At 40.3% G+C, this 22,612-nt stretch overlaps 2 protein-coding genes across 3 annotated transcripts; both read right to left on the bottom strand.

The window, feature by feature from the left end:
- Positions 1-378: 378 nt before the first annotated feature.
- LOC112193522 lies at positions 379-2,807 on the bottom strand. The gene is made up of 3 exons (XM_024333702.2): positions 2,701-2,807; positions 1,642-2,142; positions 379-1,018 (listed from the first exon to the last, which is right to left on the bottom strand). Exons 1-3 carry the CDS (start codon positions 2,789-2,791, stop codon positions 495-497), a joined length of 1,116 nt encoding a protein of 371 aa, XP_024189470.1. The 5' UTR covers positions 2,792-2,807; the 3' UTR covers positions 379-494.
- Positions 2,808-7,899: 5,092 nt separating this feature from the next.
- LOC112195379 lies at positions 7,900-11,875 on the bottom strand. Of its 2 annotated transcripts, XM_040517097.1 has the most exons (3): positions 11,627-11,875; positions 11,137-11,521; positions 7,900-8,863 (listed from the first exon to the last, which is right to left on the bottom strand). In XM_040517097.1, the coding sequence occupies exon 3, from the start codon at positions 8,854-8,856 to the stop codon at positions 8,089-8,091; it is 768 nt and encodes a 255-aa protein (XP_040373031.1). In that variant the 5' UTR covers positions 8,857-8,863; positions 11,137-11,521; positions 11,627-11,875; the 3' UTR covers positions 7,900-8,088. The 2 variants fall into 2 exon arrangements, with proteins under 2 accessions (XP_040373031.1, XP_024191565.1); XM_024335797.2 differs by lacking the exon at positions 11,137-11,521 and having other exon boundaries at positions 11,627-11,874.
- Between the last annotated feature and the right edge of the window lie 10,737 nt (positions 11,876-22,612).

Below are 22,612 nucleotides of genomic sequence, written 5' to 3'. Positions count from 1 at the left end.
AGGAGGTCTACTTAGTTTTTTAAGTATTCTAAAAAGTAAATTAGATGTGTACTAAGGATGAGATGTCCAAATAGTAAATTTAGAGGTCCAACTAGAACTACCCTATAGGAATAAGTGATGATGAAAACGTGAATTTAAAAATAATTTTTATTGCCTAGTATCATTTGGTCTAGTGACATAAATTTCTTATTTATAAGTAAGAGATAGTGAGTTCGACTATATTCTCATAAAAGACTAATTATTATATTTCTCAGTTATTGATGTAATAAAAAAGATTTAAATAAAAAGTACGTATCAACTCACAACAAATTTCCTCAATAAGACCACAATGCCTTCACAAACTTATTCGGACTAATTAGCCCTACGACTAGGAACATGTTGAGAAGCCAAATGTGCATTGAAATAAGCACAACCTACTCATATTTCAAGATCTTGTACTCGAACAATAATATAGAAAACCAGTCGGGTCCAATCGCCTCCAAAAATAAAAGCTATTAATATCTAGTTGGAAAGACAATGACATTGTCTAGGACAGGGCCACACATATGACCAAAATCATGAAGCTTTGTGTGATAGTATGCACTGTAAAATGTTATTCTAGTTCTTGGGGAAACTGCTTGGAACTTGAAGCTTGCAGTTCTATATCCACCCTTGCCTTGAGACACATAAGGAACTTTTAGGGTTTCCTTACCAGCGAAGGCTTCAACCATCATTGATCCATGACAACCGTTCTTTGCATCCCCAATGGTGAAGGTAAGGTTGTAGGATTTGTTTGGGATTGTTCTAATAATTTGAGCAATGGCACTCTCCCTTCCTGCAACCAATTCAATTGCTGCGAATCCGACTGGAACTGAGAAGTGCTTCCTGTCAATGTACTTCACAGGCTTTAGGGATTCGATGATCCATCCAGGCAGCGGTGAGATTTGGTCCAGTAACTTTGGAGGGAGGAGGACTCCGGTTGAGAAATTCTTGAATACATGAGGACCGTTTTCAAAGCCACCATTTTTGACTAAATTACCTGCACATACAGTGAGAATGATTTAAGTTAGAATAATGCAAGAGCGACTATATTCTCAAACTTTGACCTCCCAAACAATTATATATTTTCCATATGAATACACGCACACTAAAAAAAAGTCTCAGATTTTAGATCCCTACCGACTACATAACCAAAGTAAAGACTACAACAACTATAACAACTGATCGATATCCTTGATATCAATTTGTATCTAGATTGCTTTAAATCATATTTAATTATAAGTAGTAAAATGGCTCTCTGTAGTGTGTATCTTATAGTAAAAAGACTCAACAAGAACTTTTAAATTACTGTTAAATAACTAATGGGTAATTTGTAAGTCTCATAAGTTTTAATTATAAGATAATCGTTGGACTTCCCGCTAAGTGGCTATTTTATTCAACTTGTTTAACCTTGTGATGCTTGACCACATGATAGCTAGTAAGGTTGCTTCAAATAGTTAAGCGCGCCGTTGATCTCACCATAGTGTTCATCACGTTTCTCGTTTTAAGTTATATAATCGTTCTCGTTTTAAGTTATATAATCGTTCGGTTTTGAACCTCATTTATGAGTCGATCAAGAAAGTAAAACAAACATCAAATAAGGTTTAAAATCTAAAATTATACCTCTTATATACTTCTGAGGAAGTATGATCTCCTTGATTGCAATAGCATCCAATAGAGGACCACAAGCGGGGTCCTCTTGAATCCCAGGGTTGTGGAACGTAACCCTAACAACCTTGGAAGTTGCCTTAAAGGCCCATGCATAAGTGTCACCCCCATCGCTGCTGAACAGAGTCTGTATGGAAAGCTCTGCAGACTGACCCGGCACCGAGACCTTGAGCACCTCGTCTTGAGCACAAGTTCTTGTGGTGCCAAAAGTGAGAGAGTAGACCGAACCCGGGTTGACATTGACGTTCTGAGAAATGGAGGCCTCGTTGCCGAGCCTCACGGCGTGGACGCCACGCGCCACCGGAAAGTAGAAGCCACCTGGCTGAGGCCCACCTGCGATGTACTCGACCAGGCCGTCGATTTCCCACTTTGGGAGTGAGTGTTTCCCGACGATGACTGTTTTCTTTAGGTTTGAGGAACTGGGTGATTCTTCGAAGTGTCCATTTGGTAGTTCCCCTAAAAAACAAAAGATGAGTTAAAAATTCATTATCAAGAAGAAAAGAAAACCCATCTCTTTACATAGGTGGGCATCTTGTAAAGCACCCTTTCTGTAAGCATATATATATACACACATGTACTGTATAGTTCCTAAAGATATGACTCGCTTCACAGTATTAATCAATAGGCTAGATACTTTTTTTTTTTTTTTTTTTGAGAACTGAAAATTTAGGTTGCTATCGAGAATGTATAACAAGTTTACTTCTTTTCTCGACACCGATGTATAACAACTAGAGTTACTATACCAACAATCACTAGACCCGCGAAAGTTTAGACAGTTAAAAAATAAACCAACAGTGCGAATATATATGAACCAAACTCTGAAGATATAGGAAATACGTCACTTTAGAAATAAAAGCATGCAGCTCCAAGCTTATGTTAATGAAGTTAAATTTTTTAACTTGGACTATTAGTCGTCTGCAATGGAATTTAAGCCGTAACATGTAGCGCTTGTCGTAACACTTTCTATAAGTATAAGAAACAGAAAAATAAGGGAAAGAATGAAGTGTTAATTACCATCAAGGTGTAGAGTAGCAGCTGCAGAAGCATAAGCAGTGCAGAGAACGATGGTGGCCAGAAAGCAAAGAAAGAAGGAGAGAGGAGCCATATCGTTTTGAAGTGGAAGAAGCGGCTATAATGGCCTTCTTATATAGACAAAAATAATAAAATTCACTAGTGGGATATTAAAGTTGAAAAGAGCCTGACATATTGTCATATAAAATTTGAAGTTGGAAAGCAAAGGAGATAAGCTCTCGCACCGCTTTCCATGTTCAAAGGGGCACCAAATTAGCCGCGAGATGTGTCGGTTTGTCTCTAATTTCCTACAGCTCAAATCTTACTTCCCAGATGACCCATAATTGGGTACCGTGATTTGCTCCCCTAGAATACTTCACTGGACCCCTTGGTCCATTCTTTCTCAACTTCAAGGCTATTGTTTGTGCACAGAGTCTCACGTTGTGCCACATGTTATGACTGAAAAGAAAAACTTTGAAATCTACAGGGTGTGACTCCCTAAATTAGTATGCACGGAAGATGTACTAGTTTCGTACAAAACGAGCTTGACTTTGATCCAAAGATCATGTGCTACACTTTGGTGTCCACATTGGATCGAAAGCAACTGGGATTAGATTTGGTTCATTTGCACATGCAACGAGAATAGGAGATCTAATGATCTATGATGGTTCATAAAAGCAAACTCACATAGGAAATTAGGAATGCAGCAGTGGTGAAAGTTTGATGTATAGTTGAAAATAGAGCTGGCAAACGGGCCGCTAAGCACGGGCCCGGCACGCGTTTAAAAGCGGTCCGGCACGGCTTAAGTCCGTTAGTGGCCCAGTACGATCCGAGCACGTTAGAATAACATGCCGGGTTGGGCCTAGGAATATTAGCCCATTGGCCTGGCCCGGCCCGAGCCAGTAATGGGCCCGGCACGGCCCGAACAAGACATATTTGGGCCGGCCCTTTTCAAACACAAAATTTCATTTTGTTTTTAAAAATATTAATAAACCACAATGATGAGATTTGAATATTAGACCTCCTTATTTAAAATCTCATGACAATTCCACCAATGTTATTTATTTTATGTTGTCAAAATAGTGAAAAAAAAAAACATTATATCCTTGTTTTGACATAAAACATTTTTTCTAAATATTAAATATATGTTTATGAAAAAAGACTAATCTCATAATAATACAACTATAGAATGAAGGAAAGAATAATATGATATTAAATCTTCATTATATTAATAAAGATTAATCTCACAATTTAAAAGCAATATATTTTGAGTTTTTTTTTCTTTCTTTCTTGTAGTGGAATATAAAAAATTATTAGAAAACTAATCTTAAAAAGCTAAAATTGAGAAAAACATTGTAGAACTTAATTTATTTGAATTTTCTAAATAGTTAAATAAAATTTTTTATTTATTCAAATTGAGATTGTAAAATTGTGTTTTATAATGGATAGGCACGAGCACGGCCCGTTTATTGGCCCGGCATGATATGGGCTCGGGCTATGGGCCGGATCGGGCTTAATGTTTAAGTAAATTGGCCCGCACGAGCCCGGCACGATAATAAATAGGTCGGCCTAAGCACGGCATGAAGCACGACTAGGCCCGCTTAAAATGGGCCGGGCCGGCCCTTTTGCCACCTCTACTTGAGAAAAAAAAAACAATGGGTTGAACTTTAACCCAGTAAACTTCGACGTTTACATTGCTTTAAAATTTTAAAATTATTATTCTAATTTTAACCTTGTACATACGTACCGCTCATATTACATACCATCTAGCAAAAATAACGAGCTCGTTAATGGTTCATGTGACATTGTAGGCCCTGCCTTCAACATCTATCACCTCAACCGACACTTGAGTTACCTCGTCATGGTGGAGGTTGACCAATATCTCGTTGGGAGGCCACCCACCCATGCTTCCCAAAAGGCTTCAAGAGAAGCAATATATATTCACATTGTCTCACATCGGAAATGTAAAATGGGATGAAATTTTCTTCAGCTATAAAAGGAAGTCCTCCCCTGCTTAGAAAATGATGGGATACATGATCTCCACACTTGTATCACTACAAAGGCTACTTGGCCTCATTCTTACTGGAATCTCTAAGTGGATGTAGCCTCGCCTCATGGGCGAGATGAACCATTATACATCTTGTTTCATCTCTCTCTATCTCTATCTTGCTTCATACTTAGTCTCTGGATTAACACAGAAACAATGGTGCCGTCTACAGGAAACTATACAAGAAGTCATGTCGCTCTTCTCTTTCATGTTACTCACCCTATTTATGGTATCCATCAAGCACCTCCAGGGTACTTGTCTGTAATTGACCCGTTTGATCACTTGGGCACAACAACTCCTGCTCATCGTTGCTATGCAACACACCACTACCCGCCTAATAGTCCTAGTCCATTTACAGGTAGACCTTGATAGAACTTCTAGTCTCACACATCAACTCGTCCTAGGGTACATGTCTATACCTGACTTTTACTTGAACCCGCTGGGTTTATCTCTTCACCACTGACATCACCCAGCCATGTCAATCGGAGCTCCATGGGCAGCACACCCAAACTCCTCTATAGGCATCCATGTCTACTCGAAAACGTCTTCCACTCTCGGTAACTCTCTCTAGAAGCTTCATCACCTCTTTATGACCCAACTTGGAACCCAATAGTGTTTCACCTCTCGGTGACCCTCACTGGAATCACGTAGCCGTCTTGATATGAAGAGCAACCAAGCACACAAAAACCTTCTCCATGCACCTTAAATCTTCATCTCTGCACCTAGAGCATGTCCTCTCTTGCGCATATGCCACTACGTGCTCACTGACCAATGACCTACGTACTCATAATCCAACATCTCGATGATCTTTTCCCATTTCGGATACTTCGAGTCTCCGGCACCCAGTAACATCACAACGGGACTCAGATGTCAACCATCACCTCCGGCCTAGGCTGAGTTGCCGACGTCCCGGTTGACCTCATCATTGATTTGCTTCCGAGTTTCCCAAGTTGAACACCTACCAGTTCTACCCCGCTGACATGTCCTGACAATTATCGACTTTTAGGATTGGCGACTAGCGTTTGGAACTTCTAAGCTCGCTAGAAGTGGTCGAGCAATCACTTGGTCCCGCAAGATTCGACAACATAGGCACCTCGGTGAACCACCCAGACAACTCCTCTCATTGACTTGTCGGGTACCACCTAACTTGCTTAGTACACCCAGCCATAGAGACTCGATCGCATCCCATGCAGCCTCTTCACGGTATGAGCATCCTCGTTGTGAACACCCAAAAATCCTCTCAAGGTACCCATGCTCACTTACATCGTTTCAACTCTCAGTGACCCACCAGAAGCTTTTTTGCTTCTCCATGACCCAATCTAGAAATTTCTTCACTTATGATCGTCGCAGACATCTTTTTCACCTCTCGTGGTTACCCAACAGGCATGCTTCCCGACACCAAAAATTTTGGGAGACATCAGGCCGATTACTTCGAGCACCTATTCCGTGATCCCTTAGCATCGATGGAGTCTAGCCAAGTTGCCTTGTTTTGCATCCAGGCTTAATAGCGAAAGCTAGAATTGAGGCAAACTCAATCTGTCTACTAATGGTCCTATACCCTGATAAAGTGTCTAGGACTCGTCATTTTTATCTCTGAGCACACCTGCTATGCAATTATCAACATTTCGGAGACTTTGAGAAGTTGTCTTCCATCATGTCTCGGAACTTATCAGGCCATATATCCAAACTTATCCGAGTCACAAAAAAAAAAAAAAAAAAGTTTGCTCTGTACACCTACGTCCTGTGTTTGAACACTGGATTGATTTACTGTAATTGCTAAATTATAAATGTGACTAAGTAAAGGACTGTAATGGCTTGTTAGCCGTTCAGGCCCGTAGCAGATTAGTCATTAGACCTATGAAGTATTTTGAATACCACGTCAATCTGAAACGATGATGTATGCATGCCGTTCTATAGAGAGGTTCGTAAAGCTTCTTATATTTTCCTTCCAACAGGGCTCTCTCCCCTAAACATATTGTTTTCAGTAGGTCCTGGTGCCCTCCGTAGTCATAGTCGTATGAATTACTAAAATTCTGGAAAGAGAACATTTGAACCTTGCCCTTAACTTTATTTTAGGCTATGCCATCCCCTAAGGTGCTGCTAAATGGAAGGATCTTATCAACGTCCATGAATGATAAATAATAGCATAGACCAAACTGCCGAATCAGAAAAATTGGGTGCTATCATATAGCTTTGTATCCGCTAAATTCGCGAGTTGGAGATAAGTGTTATTGATTCTTATAAAAAAAATACAGGATTAATTGAGACTGTTCAAACAGGCACAGGTCAATTAAATGGCATTCCCGTAGCAATTGGGGTTATGAATTTTCAGTTTATGGGGGGTAGTATGGGATCCATAGTAGGTGAAAAAATCACACGTTTGGCTGAGTATGCTACCAATAAACTTTTAGCTTGATCATTACTCATTAGGCTCATCTTTTTTTGTAAGAATTTTCATCTAATATATTTACCCAACCACTTCTAAGTTATTTGTACAAACCAAATCATATAGTGACGTCATCAGAACGAACAAAAAATTACATTCTCTACTTGCTTCTAGAAAAGTTTAATTGGCGAAAAAAACTTTCCTCGAGAGAAAAATATAGCACAATCCAACAAATATATATATATATATATATATATATATATATATATTATCCAAAAAAAGAAGAACATTGTTAGAAAGCACGACTCTTTTTCCTCGTGCATAAGATAGCATGGATTTTCCTTAAGGCCACGTTTGGTTCGCGGAAATGAAGCATCAGGTTCCTTTCTTGCGTTTGAGATGCAAAAGGAAAGGAAATCGTTTTCTGAAAGAATGGAAAATAAGAGGGAAAGTGGTTCATTTCAAATCTGAAAGGAATCACTTTCCCCCTTATTTCCTTGCATTTATTACTCACAACATATTATTTTATTACATTATTTACAAATTTTTTAACAATTTTCCTAATAACTTTCCTTATGTTACTAAACATCGGAATGGAAAGTTATTGGGAAATTTAATTTCCCTTCCCATAGGAAAGACAAATGAATTATTTTCCTTTAGTAATGGAAAGTTATTGGGAAATTTTATTTCCCTTCCCATAGAAAAGACAAATGAATTATTTTCCTTTCCGTGAACTAAACGAAGCCGCCTGAGGATGATTCGCAGAATATTTTTCAACCGCATAAATGATCAACTACATGCCATTCATTAAAGCAAAAGGGCTGAAACCATCCAAACGATACAACAAGCTTTCAAAGTTTACTACATCAGAAGGTTGTAAACAGCAAAGTCTCAACCAAACTTAAATCTAAAAAAAAAGATATAGTGATACTTGACCTATGTCTCATCCATGCAACTCCTATATGGCCCTTGCGCGCTCCCTTTCGAGTTCCCCTACTGGTATCATTTGCATTTGCTTGCGTAGGTTCTTGGGTATCTGAGTGCCTGCTTTCTCATGGTCCAATACTTGTTGAATCACAGTCATATACTTTTCCACGCGCAAAGCTTCTGCTATCATCACTTCCCACGGGCTTTCCAAGTGTCCTAACATCCTTGCCCGGATATTTGAGCGTAACCCAAATATGAACCGGTGCACAGAGTCTCGCTTTGTTCGTGGTATAAGAAGGTGTTCGTGGTTAGGTCCAGCCATTGCGCTCCAATACTGGTATCCTTGCAAGTTATCATCTTCAAATGCCCTTGTGCGTTCCCTTTCGAGTTCCCCTATAGGTATGATTTGCATTTGCTCCCGTAGTTCGTTGGGTATCTGAGTGCCCGATTTCTCATGGGCCAATACTTGGTGAATAACTTCCACATACCTTTCTACATGGTAAGCCTCTCCTAGCATCACTTCCCATGGGCTTTCCAAGTGTCCTAACATCCTTTCTCGGATATCAGAGCGTAACCCGAATACGAATCGGTGGACACGATCTCTCTCTGTTAGTGGTATAAGTAGGTGTTCATGGTTAGGTCCAGCCATTGTGCTCCAATAGTGGTACCCCGACAAGTCATCCTCACCATTCCTAGGTGGGCTGTGTATCGCTGCTGCATGTGTCGTCTCTCCTGAGGTCTGAGGCCGAGACATAACTTCAGAATCGCAAGTGAGGGAGGAGTCAGAGTTTGCAGACATCTCAAATCTGTGATAAAAACAAATGGAAGAAGAGTTAGTAGGGGCAGACTGATCAAGTTACACCATGCCAAATCAGCAGGGACACAAGCTAGAGATATCTTTTAACTCATTTACCGAACGACATGCAAGTCGCCTTTAGTACTCAAAACAATATCAAATGAAGCCAAAAGCATATAACGTAAATGAGGTGGATTATGAGACACTATTATTCAAGTAAATAACAGTCACAAACATTTATAAGCTTTTAATAATAGGACTGTTGTCCAGTTCATCAAAACTAGTCAATGACGTACAGATTGAAGTATATACAACAAGTTCTCCACCCTTAAAAGAGGGGGAAAATAAACGGTACGAACACTGAACCAGAATTTGTCAGAGCCAAAATTCAGAAATCAAATGACAGCTTTCAGAAGCCACAAACCGATTGATTTAGAATAGATGGGGGAAAAACTAGACAAATTGCATAAAATTGTAGAAAGGAAGAGAAACTACTGGCCTTATAACAGCAGAACGTTAGGAATTACCGCCAAACATCTACAAGGCCTCACATCTCTAGCAAATCACTCAAAAAGAACTCTAAGAACTTCATAACACTCATCTTTGAGTGGCAAAATTACAGACTTAAAATAGACCTTAAAGACCCACTATTGATTATCCAAGCATGACTCTTAAACTTCTAATTCAATGACTCATAGACTCTAATTAAATGACACTTCGACCAATTCCTCTAGACCCTTGTAGGCAGCTCTTTGGAAAATGCTGCAACATTTATCGTTATTCCAGCTGTATTAATCAAGCAAAATTCCAACTAGGGTCTGCTGTACCATGATCCCAACAAATCAATTACTGGGCTGGCCTTGCAACCTCTTCTTAGTCCACTTATGAACTTCAAAGTGGACCTGGTTGCTATCACCCATCCTCAAATATCTCGTGGGAAGTTCCCATGAAACATAGGGGTGAACACATAAGCTCATCACCCAGTAGGGAGCTTCAAACCGTAGGAGCTTATTTATAGATACAACCACAAGCATGTGACACTTTCAAACCGATGAAACATGCTCAATCATTACTACCAACTACCCCAGATGTCAAACATCAAACATTGATCATATGGCCCTGGAATTCGCAAATCTAGTTCACCATTTTTTTTTGAATCACAACCACAAATCATGCAATCTTACCGTGCAACAATGTATGTATACATAGTTACGTACATACATATAAAAAGTAAAATAAAAATATACCTGAAGTCCCCCTACCAAGACTCCCCAGAAATATAATTGCTCAAGCACCACAACCAAAGTGGAGGTCCAACTCCCATAAACCAGAAAAGTTAAATTTATTTCCCAAGTACGCAACTACCCTAATCTAGGAAGCTCTTTTTGATACTTATAGTACTCAACTTGAAGGAGTTCTAGCTACTGCATGCTAATCCTTAGAATAAGCTTATATCTAACTTGGAAATTTCTGGATCTCTGCACATGTGGAAATTAACAAAAATATGGCCAGAAAACATTGTTACAAACCTGTCAAATTGGTTTTATAAATAAACACTTTATGGCTGAAGAAGAAGACATATCAAATTGGTTTTATAAAAGGTTCACCAAATTTAAGTTTTTGTCCAATTCACTATGAAAATTTCAAGAACTGAAGAAGACATAACAAACATAAGATATCCAAATTTCATGTGGAATTCAGAAAGTGTGCAAAGAGACAAACCAAAACTCCTTATAGAGCTTGGTTGATCAGAACTTCAGCACCAATGAAGTGTTTGGAATGCACCATACTGACTGTTTTCAATAACTTTAAACCCAAATCTCCAGATTAAATTAAAAATGTAAGACTATCATTCCCCAAAGTCTCAACTGATTCAGACCATTCAAACAAAATTGCAAAGCAGGCAATGCTGCAGAACTTCTGCACTGCAGCATAGCTTCACTTTAAAGTTCGTATGAACTGTTTTTGATGAAACAAAGTTAGAAACGATCATTGAAAAGAACAATATTATATATAAGGTCCCAGAAAATAAGATTACATAAAAGCAACAACCCATCGAGTATCCACATAACATCCCTCTGTTTCAGCTTTAACACTTAACTTACAGTCTTTCAATAAGGCTATTACCGTTAAACCAACTGCTTGAATATCTTCACACAAGCTTACTAAATCAAAGACACGAGTACAGAGATTATACATTGATGAGTGATGAGTGAACATCTTGTAGTTGATTCAGTATAACTTCAAAAGTAATATTGGAACTTGGACAATAGATTAACTTACCAAAACCACTGGGATCTTCGCGACTTAACTAGACCAACAAGAGAGAAGTCTTGATGATTCATAAACAGGAAAAACAATGAAAAGAGCTCAATTGGGTACTTGGATTGAGAAATTAGACATTTGGGAAGTATGGTTTTCTAGTAAGAGGGTTAAAAACTTTGAGATGCATGCAGCTTGTAAGTAGGGGGACATAGACAAGTGGAGGGAAGCTCTTGACACATAGCGCAAGGCTTTTGCCAGGTGGGGATTGTGTTGAAATCTGATAATGAAATAATATAGTGTTGGTTTCTTCCTCTTTGGTGTGTTAAAAATGGTAACACAAATCTAGAAAAACCTGTGCAAATAGAGATTGGCTGGTTTCGAAGTAATAGTAGCAGTGTTGAGTCTGTGACCAAAGATCAGCATATCCTACATTAATCTCCAACTGAGAATTATTGTGAGCAAACAAACCAAAGATCATGATATCAAAATCAAACCAATGATCTCTCACCATTTCCTTCTTCATCGTTAGCCCTCTACAAAGCTGCTTCCTACTCGTGCGCCAACTATTTCACCGATTACGAAGACGTCCCCAACAACAACTATGTGCATCCAAAGCCTTCTCGATTGTAAAGGTTTCAATGTGCATAACCACCATCCATATCTGAGAGGCGCAAGTTGTATTTGTGTATCTGAAAATCCGCAGGAGACAGACGGGAATTGGGGATCGGGAAAGATTTTGTATTTGTGTTTTAGGTTTTTTATTTTTTATTCTTTATATTTCTGCCATGTGGCAATTTTGCCTCTAAGGTGTGCCACATCAGTACCAAGCTGTGCCTCTTAACAGTTTTTTTTTTTTTTGGGACCTTGACCCAAAGCATAAAATACTCTCACTTTGTTTAAGGAAAATTGAAATAGGGAGAGAGTTCATTGATAATAAGTGTCTCTTTATATAGAGGATTACAAGACATAGAATTAGAGTTGTACAAGGAAAGTTAATCGTACAATTAATCGGATATCTATTAATATCTCCGAGAATATCTCTAATTCCTAACCCTATTACAACTAGGTTAAGTAACCTAGAGTTTGGGTCAGACACATATTCTGGATTTACTTGAACACTCCCCCTTGTGTCACCCAAACGTGGTGCTTCTCTCGTTGCCTCATTATAAACCTTGCAGAGTAGCAAAAACCCTGTGAGACAAAAATAACTTCGGTTGAAGGGGAAAAATAGCACAACACACTATTCACGTTTCGAGACCCTATATGTAGACATCTCCCCTTAATGTCGGCATCTCCCCCTGATGACTATGGTCATGGGAGTTCGGATAACTTCCGCAAATGATGCTACCAACATGTTTCTCGAAAGTGGAATTTAGGCAATGGCTTAGTCAGCAAGTCTGCCACACTATCCTCAGATCAAACCTAGTTCACTTTGATTTTGAGGAGAGTCTGTTGTTGCTTATTATCCTTAGTGTTGTCGCTTTTGATGTAGCCTAGCTTCATTTGTTCAAAACAAGCAGCATTATCCTAAATGCTCGTAGGCTCATCTGTGGTAGACTTCAAACCACAATTGTTTGAACATGCGTAATTATGGATCCAACCCATATACATTCACGAACCACTTCGTGAAGAGCAATGATCTCTGTATGGTTAGAAGATATAGCGACTAGGGTCTGTTATGTAGACCTCCAAGATATCATGGTCTTTACCCATGGTGAACACTTAACCAGTTTGAGAATGATCTTTGTGTGGGTCAGAGAGATACCCAACATCAGCAAAACCTTCCAAAACACTTATGTCGTTTTGGGATGGGGATAGAGGACGCAGGCCAGTGTTGGCGGCGTTCCTAGTGTGTGATGGGTCTGAATCCATCGTCTCTCTATAGGGATAGAACAAGCTCATATCAATCGTACATCTCAAGTACCGAAAGATATTTTTTACACCAATCTAATGGCGTCACGTTGGCGCAGAGCTATACCTTAGGTAACAAGTTCACTGCAAATGAGATGTCCGGTCTTGTGCATTAAGCTAAGTATAATAATGTGCTTATTGTACTTAAGTAAGGCACTTCTGCCTCTAGCACATCTTCGTCATCATCCTTTGGACGAAGAGGATCCTTTTTAGGATCAAGACTACGGACGATCATGGGGGTGCTTGAAGGTTTGACCTTGTCAAAATGCCTAAGCATCTATCAACACGATGCTCAAGTTCCAAATTGAGACATAATCGTGTTCTCCCAAAATCCTTCATCTCAAATTGGATTTCAAGTGTTCAGCGATTTCCCTTAACTCTTTAAGGGCTTCCAATGAAGATCATGTCCAACATGAGCCGCGATAGAATCCGAAACTTGTTATGGAAACGTGCGGGCATATCCTTTCTCAATCAAGTAGTCACTTTAGTGAGCGTTTCAACCTTATTGCAAACACGCTTCGTGGTCTAGAGCCACTTGACTTGGGTAAATGAAGTCCAGCATGAACCTTTATGTATATTCCGTATTTAGATCCCCATAGAGCTATGTAGTGACCACATTCATAAGTTGCAAGAACAGTTATTCAGAAACTACCAAACTGACAGGGTAGTGGAGTGCAATAACATCCATTACGAGAGAATATGTCTCATCATATTAGATTCCAGGGCATTTTGTGAGAAGCCTTGCTCCATAAGGCGAGATTACTATCTCTTTTTCTCAACACGCTTTCTAACGAAGACCCATTAGTCAATAGGTTTTATGTTATGAGGTGTTGGCATCACTGGCTCAAAAACCTTCATCTTCGTTAGAAAATCCATCTTAACCTGGATCGCATCTTTCAATTTAGGCCAAATTTCTCTACATTGGCATTCATTCATCAATGGAGTGTGGTTCGATATCATCGGACTCAACAGACTCATGCACAACGAAATGCGCAACTACATCATCAATTATGATGGAGTTTCTATCCCACGTCTCATGTACACTAGTGTAATTTTCAAAGAGCTCTATATTCTCAGGAATAGGTTCTGACGTTGAGGCGTCCCCCAACGATAACCATAACCCGGAAGATTCTCATGAGACGAATTTTGAGTCTTGATGATCAAAGGATAGGAATGTGCCAAAGTATCCTTTGAATCCACGGGCCTCCCACACATCCTAGCTGGGGCCAAGGCCTATAATGCCAGAGTGCCACTTTGTTTGGCGTTGGCACCATGCCTACCTCCATGTAGGGTGGCACTACATCACCTCGTAGTCCTTCCTTGCAAGCATATTTGCAGCTATGATCTCATCACTTTATTGGGGATCGAGATGAGACATAGTGGGGACAGACCACGACAATTCTTGTCATTCCTGCTGAACATCCGTGTTCTTATCTCTCCCTAACGACAGGAAGACTGTCCCATCAAAGTGACAACCCGCAAATCTAACAGTAAGGAGATCGCCTTGCAAGGGCATTAAGTGGCGGACAACTGTTGGAGTCTCAAATCCAACGTAGTTTCCCATTCGTCTATAAGGATCCATAATAGAGTGTTGTGGCAGCGCAATTGGCACATAAATGGCACACTCAAATATGCATAAGTACGATACTTGTACCCAGTCACTAACTGTAACATAGAGGTAGATTGATGGGCAATGGGTCGTAGACGAATTAGCATAGCTACATGCGATATTGCATCACACTAAGCGGATATAAGGAGATTGGTGCGCATTACCAATGTCTGGGCTACTATTATAGTCATTTCCGCGAGACCATTGGGTGTGTTCATGGGAATATGATGTCCAACATCAGTCCTAATGCAATAACCATCGAAAGTCTTCGATGTAAACTCTCTAGCATTGTCAATTCCAATTAACTGAATAAGATAATCCGGGGAGTGAGCCCATTGTTATATGGTATGTGCTAGGAGTGTAGTATAAGCAACATTTACAAACGGACAATGGCACAACACGTGACCAGCGTGTTTACTTGTCAACTAACATCATGAGATATTTAAATGTTCGCAAGTTGGTTGAACTAGTCCACAGAATCCCTATGGATTCTATGTAAGAACATAATGAGTATTTTCATATCCTTTGTATAGGACGGTCTCAGTCCTAACTTCCCTAAGGAACATGCTTTGTAAAATGAGCGAGAGGCTTTAGAAGCAACCAATGAGGATTTTCGTTGGGCCTGAGCGTCTAAAGAGCTATTTGAAGCAAAGTTGGTGATTACAGCATCACCTAGGGCGCCATCATCATGATGGATGCCATCCATGGCATCATGGATAGGGACTGTGCCAGCCCTAGGCTGGTGGTGGACGGCGGCGGTCACACTTAGTATAGGAATCAACTTTTGATTCATGCTTCGTTTCGCTCTAGACAAAGGATGTCTATGTGAAGTATTTAGTAGATGGATCATCATATCATGACTAGGATGACCTATCCTGTCGTGACAAAGCCAATATGTGTCTAAATCCAAGAGATCTTCTCTCATAACTTTATTGGATTTAATAGCTCGAATAGTGATATAAAGTCTACTAGAGAGACACATAAACTTCTATAAGATGCACCTTTGTTCGCAATCGTTAGAGGCATTGAAAAGGAACTCATTTCTGTTCTCTACATGCGTTTTCGCATGGAATCCGTTGACTATTCATAGGTGTGATTTGACCGACGAGCGTAGAGAGTTTCTGTGACAGTAATCAAGGTGCCATTTGGCAAGGGGAACTTAGGCTATTCCATGTCCTTGAATTAATACTGATGGCCCAGCCATCGTAGTCACAAAGTAATATGCTCAGAATCAAAATGAAGTCATAATGAAAAGAACTCAAAATTTTATTCATAAGCCAACGGAGTACTTCATTATCTCTTAATCATTAGGAGAATCTAATTCAAATGCTAGCTAATGCAAAATAATGGTAGTCGTTTGACTTCTTTTGGTAACTCCAAAATAAATATGACCAGGTGAGTAGAGAGATGTCGGTGGAGCAAAGCTCGCTTAAGTACCACTTATCTCAAAACCTTCCTAGACATCATACTCACTTTGGATGAGCTTATGTGAAGAAAAACTAAACCAATGGCATTTACTACAAAATATATGACAATTGCCAATTACATCTCTTGGAAAAATAAAGACTTAAACAAAATTGGCGATCTATTGATCCCAGCCAGATTTGTAGTCTTCAACTCTTCACTCTAGATCATCTTCCCGATCTTCTTGTTCCACATAGTGAGCTTCTCTTGCCTCACAATATGCTTTGTAGGCGGTGACAATTTCTTCACGAGCTCTACAAATGTGTGCCTAATGACCGGATACTCCACATCGAGAACACACATCTCTCTGCTCAGACTCCATTGATTGAGGCACTTTGAAAGCATCATTTAGATGGCTCTTAGTGTTGGTGGCACCACCAACATGGCCAAAGGTGTTGCCTCCCTCTCTCTTTCCACTTTGACCTCTTCGGTTCCGTGTTCGCCTATTTTGGCGATTACCTTCCCAAGTAAAGTGATTATATTGACCAAAACGTCCAGAAGAATCCCTACGATTAGGGTTTCGCTCTTTGCACCCTCTCTAAGGGGCGCGACTATAATTGGATTTCGAAATATGCTTTGTTTCCACGGATCTCTAATTATAGTTCTTCACAAGGATGTTGTCATGCTTTTCAGCAACATTCATAGCTCCAATGAGCTCATGAAACCTTGTGATCCGTCCTGCAGTAACATCGATTCGATAGTTCTTAGTAACCATCAATGCAAAGACGGGGAAGGTAGAGAGAGTATTCTCAATCAACATCGCATTTGTGATCTCTTTATCACAGAATTCCATTAAGGATTTAATGCGAAGTGCTTCCGAGTTGTAGTCAAGAACTGACTTGAAATCACAAAAGCGGTGGCTATGCCATCTCACTTCTAGGTCAGGAAGCAAGGAGTCACGGACGTTGCCAAATCTTTCTTCGAGTGAGACCCACAACCTTCTGGGGTCTTCTTCATTCATACACTCGTACTAGAGCGAATCATCCATATGACGAGCCATTATGATGATGACTTTCGCCTTATTTGCCTCTAAGGCTGCTCTATTTGCTTCCAAAGCTTGAGCTTGCTCAACAGTTAGCACGTCCTGGCTAGGCTCGAGAATCATATCCTAGATTCCATCGACCTTGAGATGTTGGCTGACATCACAAACCCACCTGTGATATCCAGAGCCAGTTGTTTCCAATTGAGCAAAGTCCAATTTGTTCAGGTTACTCATCCTGAAATAGAACAAGAAATTAGGGTTAGTTTCGAAGCGTAAAAGGCTACCACCAAAACATATAAAATTTCGGAGCGTAGTAGCTCCCAAGAAATTATGAATTTCTGAGCGTAATCGCTTCCAAGAAATTCAATTCCAAGAAGTATTGGATTAGATCGAAACAATGACGTAAGTGGTCGATCATAAATTCTCAACAAGCTCTAAGCTTGGAGTGAGCACGAACCCCCACACTTCGGCTTAATTAGGTCTCCCCTATGATGAAAAAAGGGGGGTAGAAGAAGGGAGTTTGAAAGTCCCGGAGAAAAAGAAGAGAAAAATAATAAAAACTTCAAAAACGAGAACTTTTAGTAAAACATACCTCTTAGGATTGCAGAGAGTATTCGATCCTCGTTGTAGGATTGTAAACGAGCTTCAGTCCTAGGTGAACAGACTTGTAGAATTGCAGATAAATTTCAGTCCTAGTGTAGGCGAATCGATTTGTAGGATTGCAGTGTCGTTTCGACCCTTATTATAGGATTGCAGACTGCTATCAATCCTAGTTGCTATGCAGGGCTACTGCTGGCAGGTTGCGCGCTGGGCAGGCCCGGTGTGTTGCTTGCTGTCTTGCGACGTTGGGCTGCAGAGATGTGCTATTGATCATTTGCAATCCTGGTCGAAGCCGGTGCTAGGTGGATGCGGTCTTGCAGGGGCATGCGAGTAGCGGCAGAGGCTTGCAGCAGGAGTAGGCGCATGGGCACGTATGAGAGGTGCATAGCGAATGGCAGCGAACGGGAAGAAGGATTTTTGGGTTTTAGGCTTCTAGAAACTAGGGTTAGAGCTTGTGCTGATAACGTGTTTAAGGAAAACTAAAATTGGGAGAGAATTGAATTGTGCTTTCATTGATAATAGGGGCCTCTTTATATAAAGGATTACAAGACATAGAATCAGAGTTGTACAATGAAAGTTAATCGTACAATTAATCGGATATCTATGAACATCTCCAAGAATATCTCTAATTCCTAACCCTATTACAACTAGGTTAAGTAACCTAGAGTTTGGGCCAGACACATATTCTGGATTTACTTTAACACACTTAACGAAAGATTTTAATTCTCACTCACCTAATTTAACTGTTAAATGACTATTATGGGCTCCAAAATTTTGAAATTATACTATGCCACTCGCTCATTGTTCCTCTCGATTTGCTTCTCCTTCTCTTTCGCTAATATCTCTGTCGAGATCTATCAATGGCGGGTCGAGAAAGCATTGGATCTGGGGCGGCCAAGAAGGCCACATCCAGTCCAGCAAGGTCGGCCTACATTTCTAGTGAGGCATATTGCCGGAGAAGATTTTCATCTTGATTTGCAGGTCTGCTGCTCCTCTCGCACTCAGGCCTTGATATTCATCTTAAATTTCTATGAAATCTTTGGAAACAATGTCAGAGGTCGTACAGAGACATTGTAGCGTTGGACCTCGCGCCGGAGTTCATAGAGGCGGAATTGTTGCTACTGATCAAGCCATGGAATAGGGGAGGATACGTCGTCGACATCGGAGTCGACGTTGTTGCAAAGGCGTCTTTGTGGTGGTTGAAGCAGCGTTAGAAGTAGAACTTGCGTTTGCATATTTGAGGAGTGAGGCGGTGGGGGTTGGAACTACGCTTGCAGAGTTGGGCAGCGACAGAGTCACAGCTCTGAGAGTCGTAGCGGCAGACAGCTCAAGTGAGGAGGAGCTCCTCCAACGTCGTCCATGTTGTTGCGGTGGTCTGTTTCTCCAAAAAATTAGGCTTATCCATAATGAAAATAATCATTTAATCCAAATTTGATTTCAATTTGGTATGTTGCTAGTTAGTGAATGTTTTGTTTATTAATAATGACTTGGTTGGGGTAGTGACTCTTGGTTTGGTATAGCAATTTTTTTTTGTTTGTGTACATTTTTTGTTTAATGTGTTGTTAAAATGAGATAGCATGTTTTTTAATCATCTGTGGCCACGTCCAGTTTCTCCATCTCAATAGGATAATTGTAGGACACTCTTTTTCTCAAAAGCAGGAACTTTAGAATTCGTCTTTGGAGGTATTATTGTCCCCCAATAAAAAAGTTTTGAATTGATATGATCTCCTCATCTTTTTCTTCAATCAAAGTTTTCTTTGTCTAATTTTAAAAGATTAGCCTATCTTCCCCTCAATAAACTATTATTCCCCCCAAATAAACTTTTATTGCTTGTTATTGGGAGGCAATAAACATCTCCAGTGACCTTTGAGATCTCCGACGACTTCTTTTGGAACATCCGGCAAGGTTTAATAAACTCTTCTTGTCCCCAAATAAATGTTTATTGGGGAGTAATACACCTCTCCCTTGACCTATGAGATCTCCGACGACCTCTTTGGGGACCATCGGCGAGGTTTTCAGAGAAGTCCAGTGACGGCAATTGGTGACCGGATTCCAGCAATCGGTGACTGAACTTCGGCGAAGTCTCATATGGCTTCTCTCTATATATAACAAAGGAGTGAGGGCAAAATAGTCTCAAGAATAAACAAAAATAAATAAAAAAATAAAAACTTAATTGGGTATTAGAAAAGACCTTTTTAGAGTTATTATAGTAAGTGGGGAAAAAAATAAGTGGTCAAAAGGGGAAAAAGTTCCTAGAATTAGGATAAATGGTCAAAACCCCTTTTTTTAACAGTTACTAACCTAGTACATGGCTATAAAAAATTTTAACGGAGATAATTAAGTTGGGGTATGCAAATGCAAAAATTTCATAATTTGGTATGAAATTGAAAGTGTTTAGGTGGGAATCCGTTGGGGAGGTGAACGTTGTGGATGAGTCACTGAGGTTGATTAGGGGCTTCGCTGTCTGTTGAATACTGCAAGGGAACACAAGGTCATTAAGAGGAAGACATGAGTGATCCAGTCTTCGCTCCTCCGACGCTCAACTTAGAGTTCATTTTTGAAGAGAAAGGAGAGGTAGCAAAGCTCAGAGAAGATTACCTTGCAAATGCACTCCTATTTATAAGCATCGAAGGTTGTTGAGAGTCGATGATAGCTGTTGAACTGACCCTCACCCTGCAATCTCACTCGTACACGTGTGCGGACAAGCATTGAGATTCTAGAAGTCGATGCTTGGCGGTCATGCAGGCGGGCGCATATGTCTCAGGCTATCCACTAAGCATCAATTCGCACGGTTAGCACATGGTTACGTCTACAAGTCCCCCCAGTCCCCAAGTAAGAAGGTACTGTCAGGTGGGGAGTTACATTCATGTGTCCCTATACGTCGACCGTAGTTGGCACGAGTGCGATGCACATTTGCTAAACAAGCTTTATCCTTTGGGATGAGCCCCTTGTTGGGCCTTATAGGGAGTCCTACTCCCCCGGCTAAAAAAGACCCTCGTTGAACATGCGAGTTATTTGATGAGAGGGAGGCTGTACTAAGGCATTGGGCATCGGGTAGCGAGCTTGACATATTTAGCCCAAGCGTCGAGGGTTAACATGCCAGATCAATGGCGGTTTGTAAGCCCGTTAACCTGTCCCTTACAGCGGTTTGCAAATGAGATCGCGTTCCGCCGACCGACTATGAATAGACCAGACCCGTTAAGTCATATATCAGTAAGGATGTTCATCGAATGCACTTGATGCAAAGAAAATTTTAATGGACACAAAAGTATGTGTTGGAAAGCATCTTGTGGTAGCCGTACCATATAAGAAAAAATACACATGTCATGAAATGATTTGTGATTGTGGAGTTAAAAAGACGTGATGGCATGCAGAAGTGAGAAATGGAAATTCTTTTTTTAACCCCTCTCCTCATCACCTTTAATGGGGCTCGAACACATTACTTGACAAATAGAAAATCATTGTCCTACCACCCCACCAAACACACACATGTAGCCTAATGATATATATCACATAGCATAAGAGACTAAATAAAAAAAAGGAAATAAGAGTTTGGTGTTCCTTGTTAGCATAGCAAAGTGAAGCTACATCTTGATAGTAACTAAGAATAGGAGACGTTGGTGAGCTGTGACATGTTAGTAAGTTGTAATTCCAACATTGTAAAGGTCATGACTTCGATTCTCACTGACATATGAAAAAAAAAAAAAAACAAACAAACAAACAAACAAAAGAAAAACTAAGAATAGGAGACAAGTTAAGGAAAACAAGATTACTCATATTTATAAGATCATCACTACAACAAAAGGATTCTCATCATGTGCCTTCGACCTTTCATATTGATCGGTGCCTTTGACCTTTCATATTGACCGGTGCCTTTGAAGAATTGGTAATGCACTAGGGCGCTATATTCAGAAAGATAAGGTAGAATTTGAGGCAGGCTGGCTCCGAATCTGAGTTGAAGTTGATCTGATGTAGCCAGTGGTTTTCTGGCCATGTTTCATGATAGAGGATGGCCTGGATATCGACATCGATTTCTTCTTTGAGAACCTATACGGAAGGTGCAGGGATTGTGGCATGCTCACTCATGTAGGGTTACCATGTTTAGGACCACCATTGACAGAACCATTGAAGGCAACAACTTCACCTGTACAACATAACCTTGAGTGTGCACTAGCCAGGGTAAAGCGCGCAGGATATTACTATTGGATCGAGTTTGGTCTTCGGCACTCAAACCATCGAAGTAGAGACCCAGAGATTGACTAAGTTCGCACTACAACCGGTGCCCAAACCTAGGTCATGATGAGCCCTACACATTAGGACTATTTAGATTGGCATGGGAGCAGCAAAGGATGGGCAAGAGGCGGTGACAATTGTTGAAGGTGAGTAGGAGAACACAGTTGTGATTGACAATGGGGGTGATGCAGTTGCATAGGGTAAGAATGTTAAAACAATCACTCAGGTTGTGCAGGTTAGCAATGAGGAGCAAGACAGTGGCTCCAAAACTATACATGTTGCAGGAACTCGTAGGAAGCGATAATGAGGGTGTGTCACCAAATAAGCCTCGGTTTAGTCTTGCTGTGGGCAGGGCTAACCTTGATGCTGTGTCTATGGGATTAGCAGTGGTGCAGACTCCACACGAAGTTACAAGAAAAGTAGGAGACCAAGAGATGCAAAGAACAAGACAAAGGTCGAGGTTAAGGCTGTCAAGACGTCACCAATGAAGGGAGTTAAGACTCCAAACAAAATGGAGAAACTAGTCAATGGATTGTTACTCCAAACAAAATGGAGAAACTAGTCAATGGATTGTTAAGAGTTTACTACTCCATCTGATATGGGCAGCTCCACTTCAAAGGGAAAGGAGGTTGCCAATGCCTAGTATTTTTCTAGTTAGAATAATGTCTATGCTAATAGAAGATTCTCTAGAAATC

Source organism: Rosa chinensis, chromosome 3 (genome assembly GCF_002994745.2).
Source record: "Rosa chinensis cultivar Old Blush chromosome 3, RchiOBHm-V2, whole genome shotgun sequence".
NCBI classification, from domain to species: Eukaryota; Viridiplantae; Streptophyta; class Magnoliopsida; order Rosales; family Rosaceae; genus Rosa; species Rosa chinensis.
Note: the sequence above shows the minus strand (reverse complement) of the source record. Positions and strands in the feature narration are given on the sequence as shown.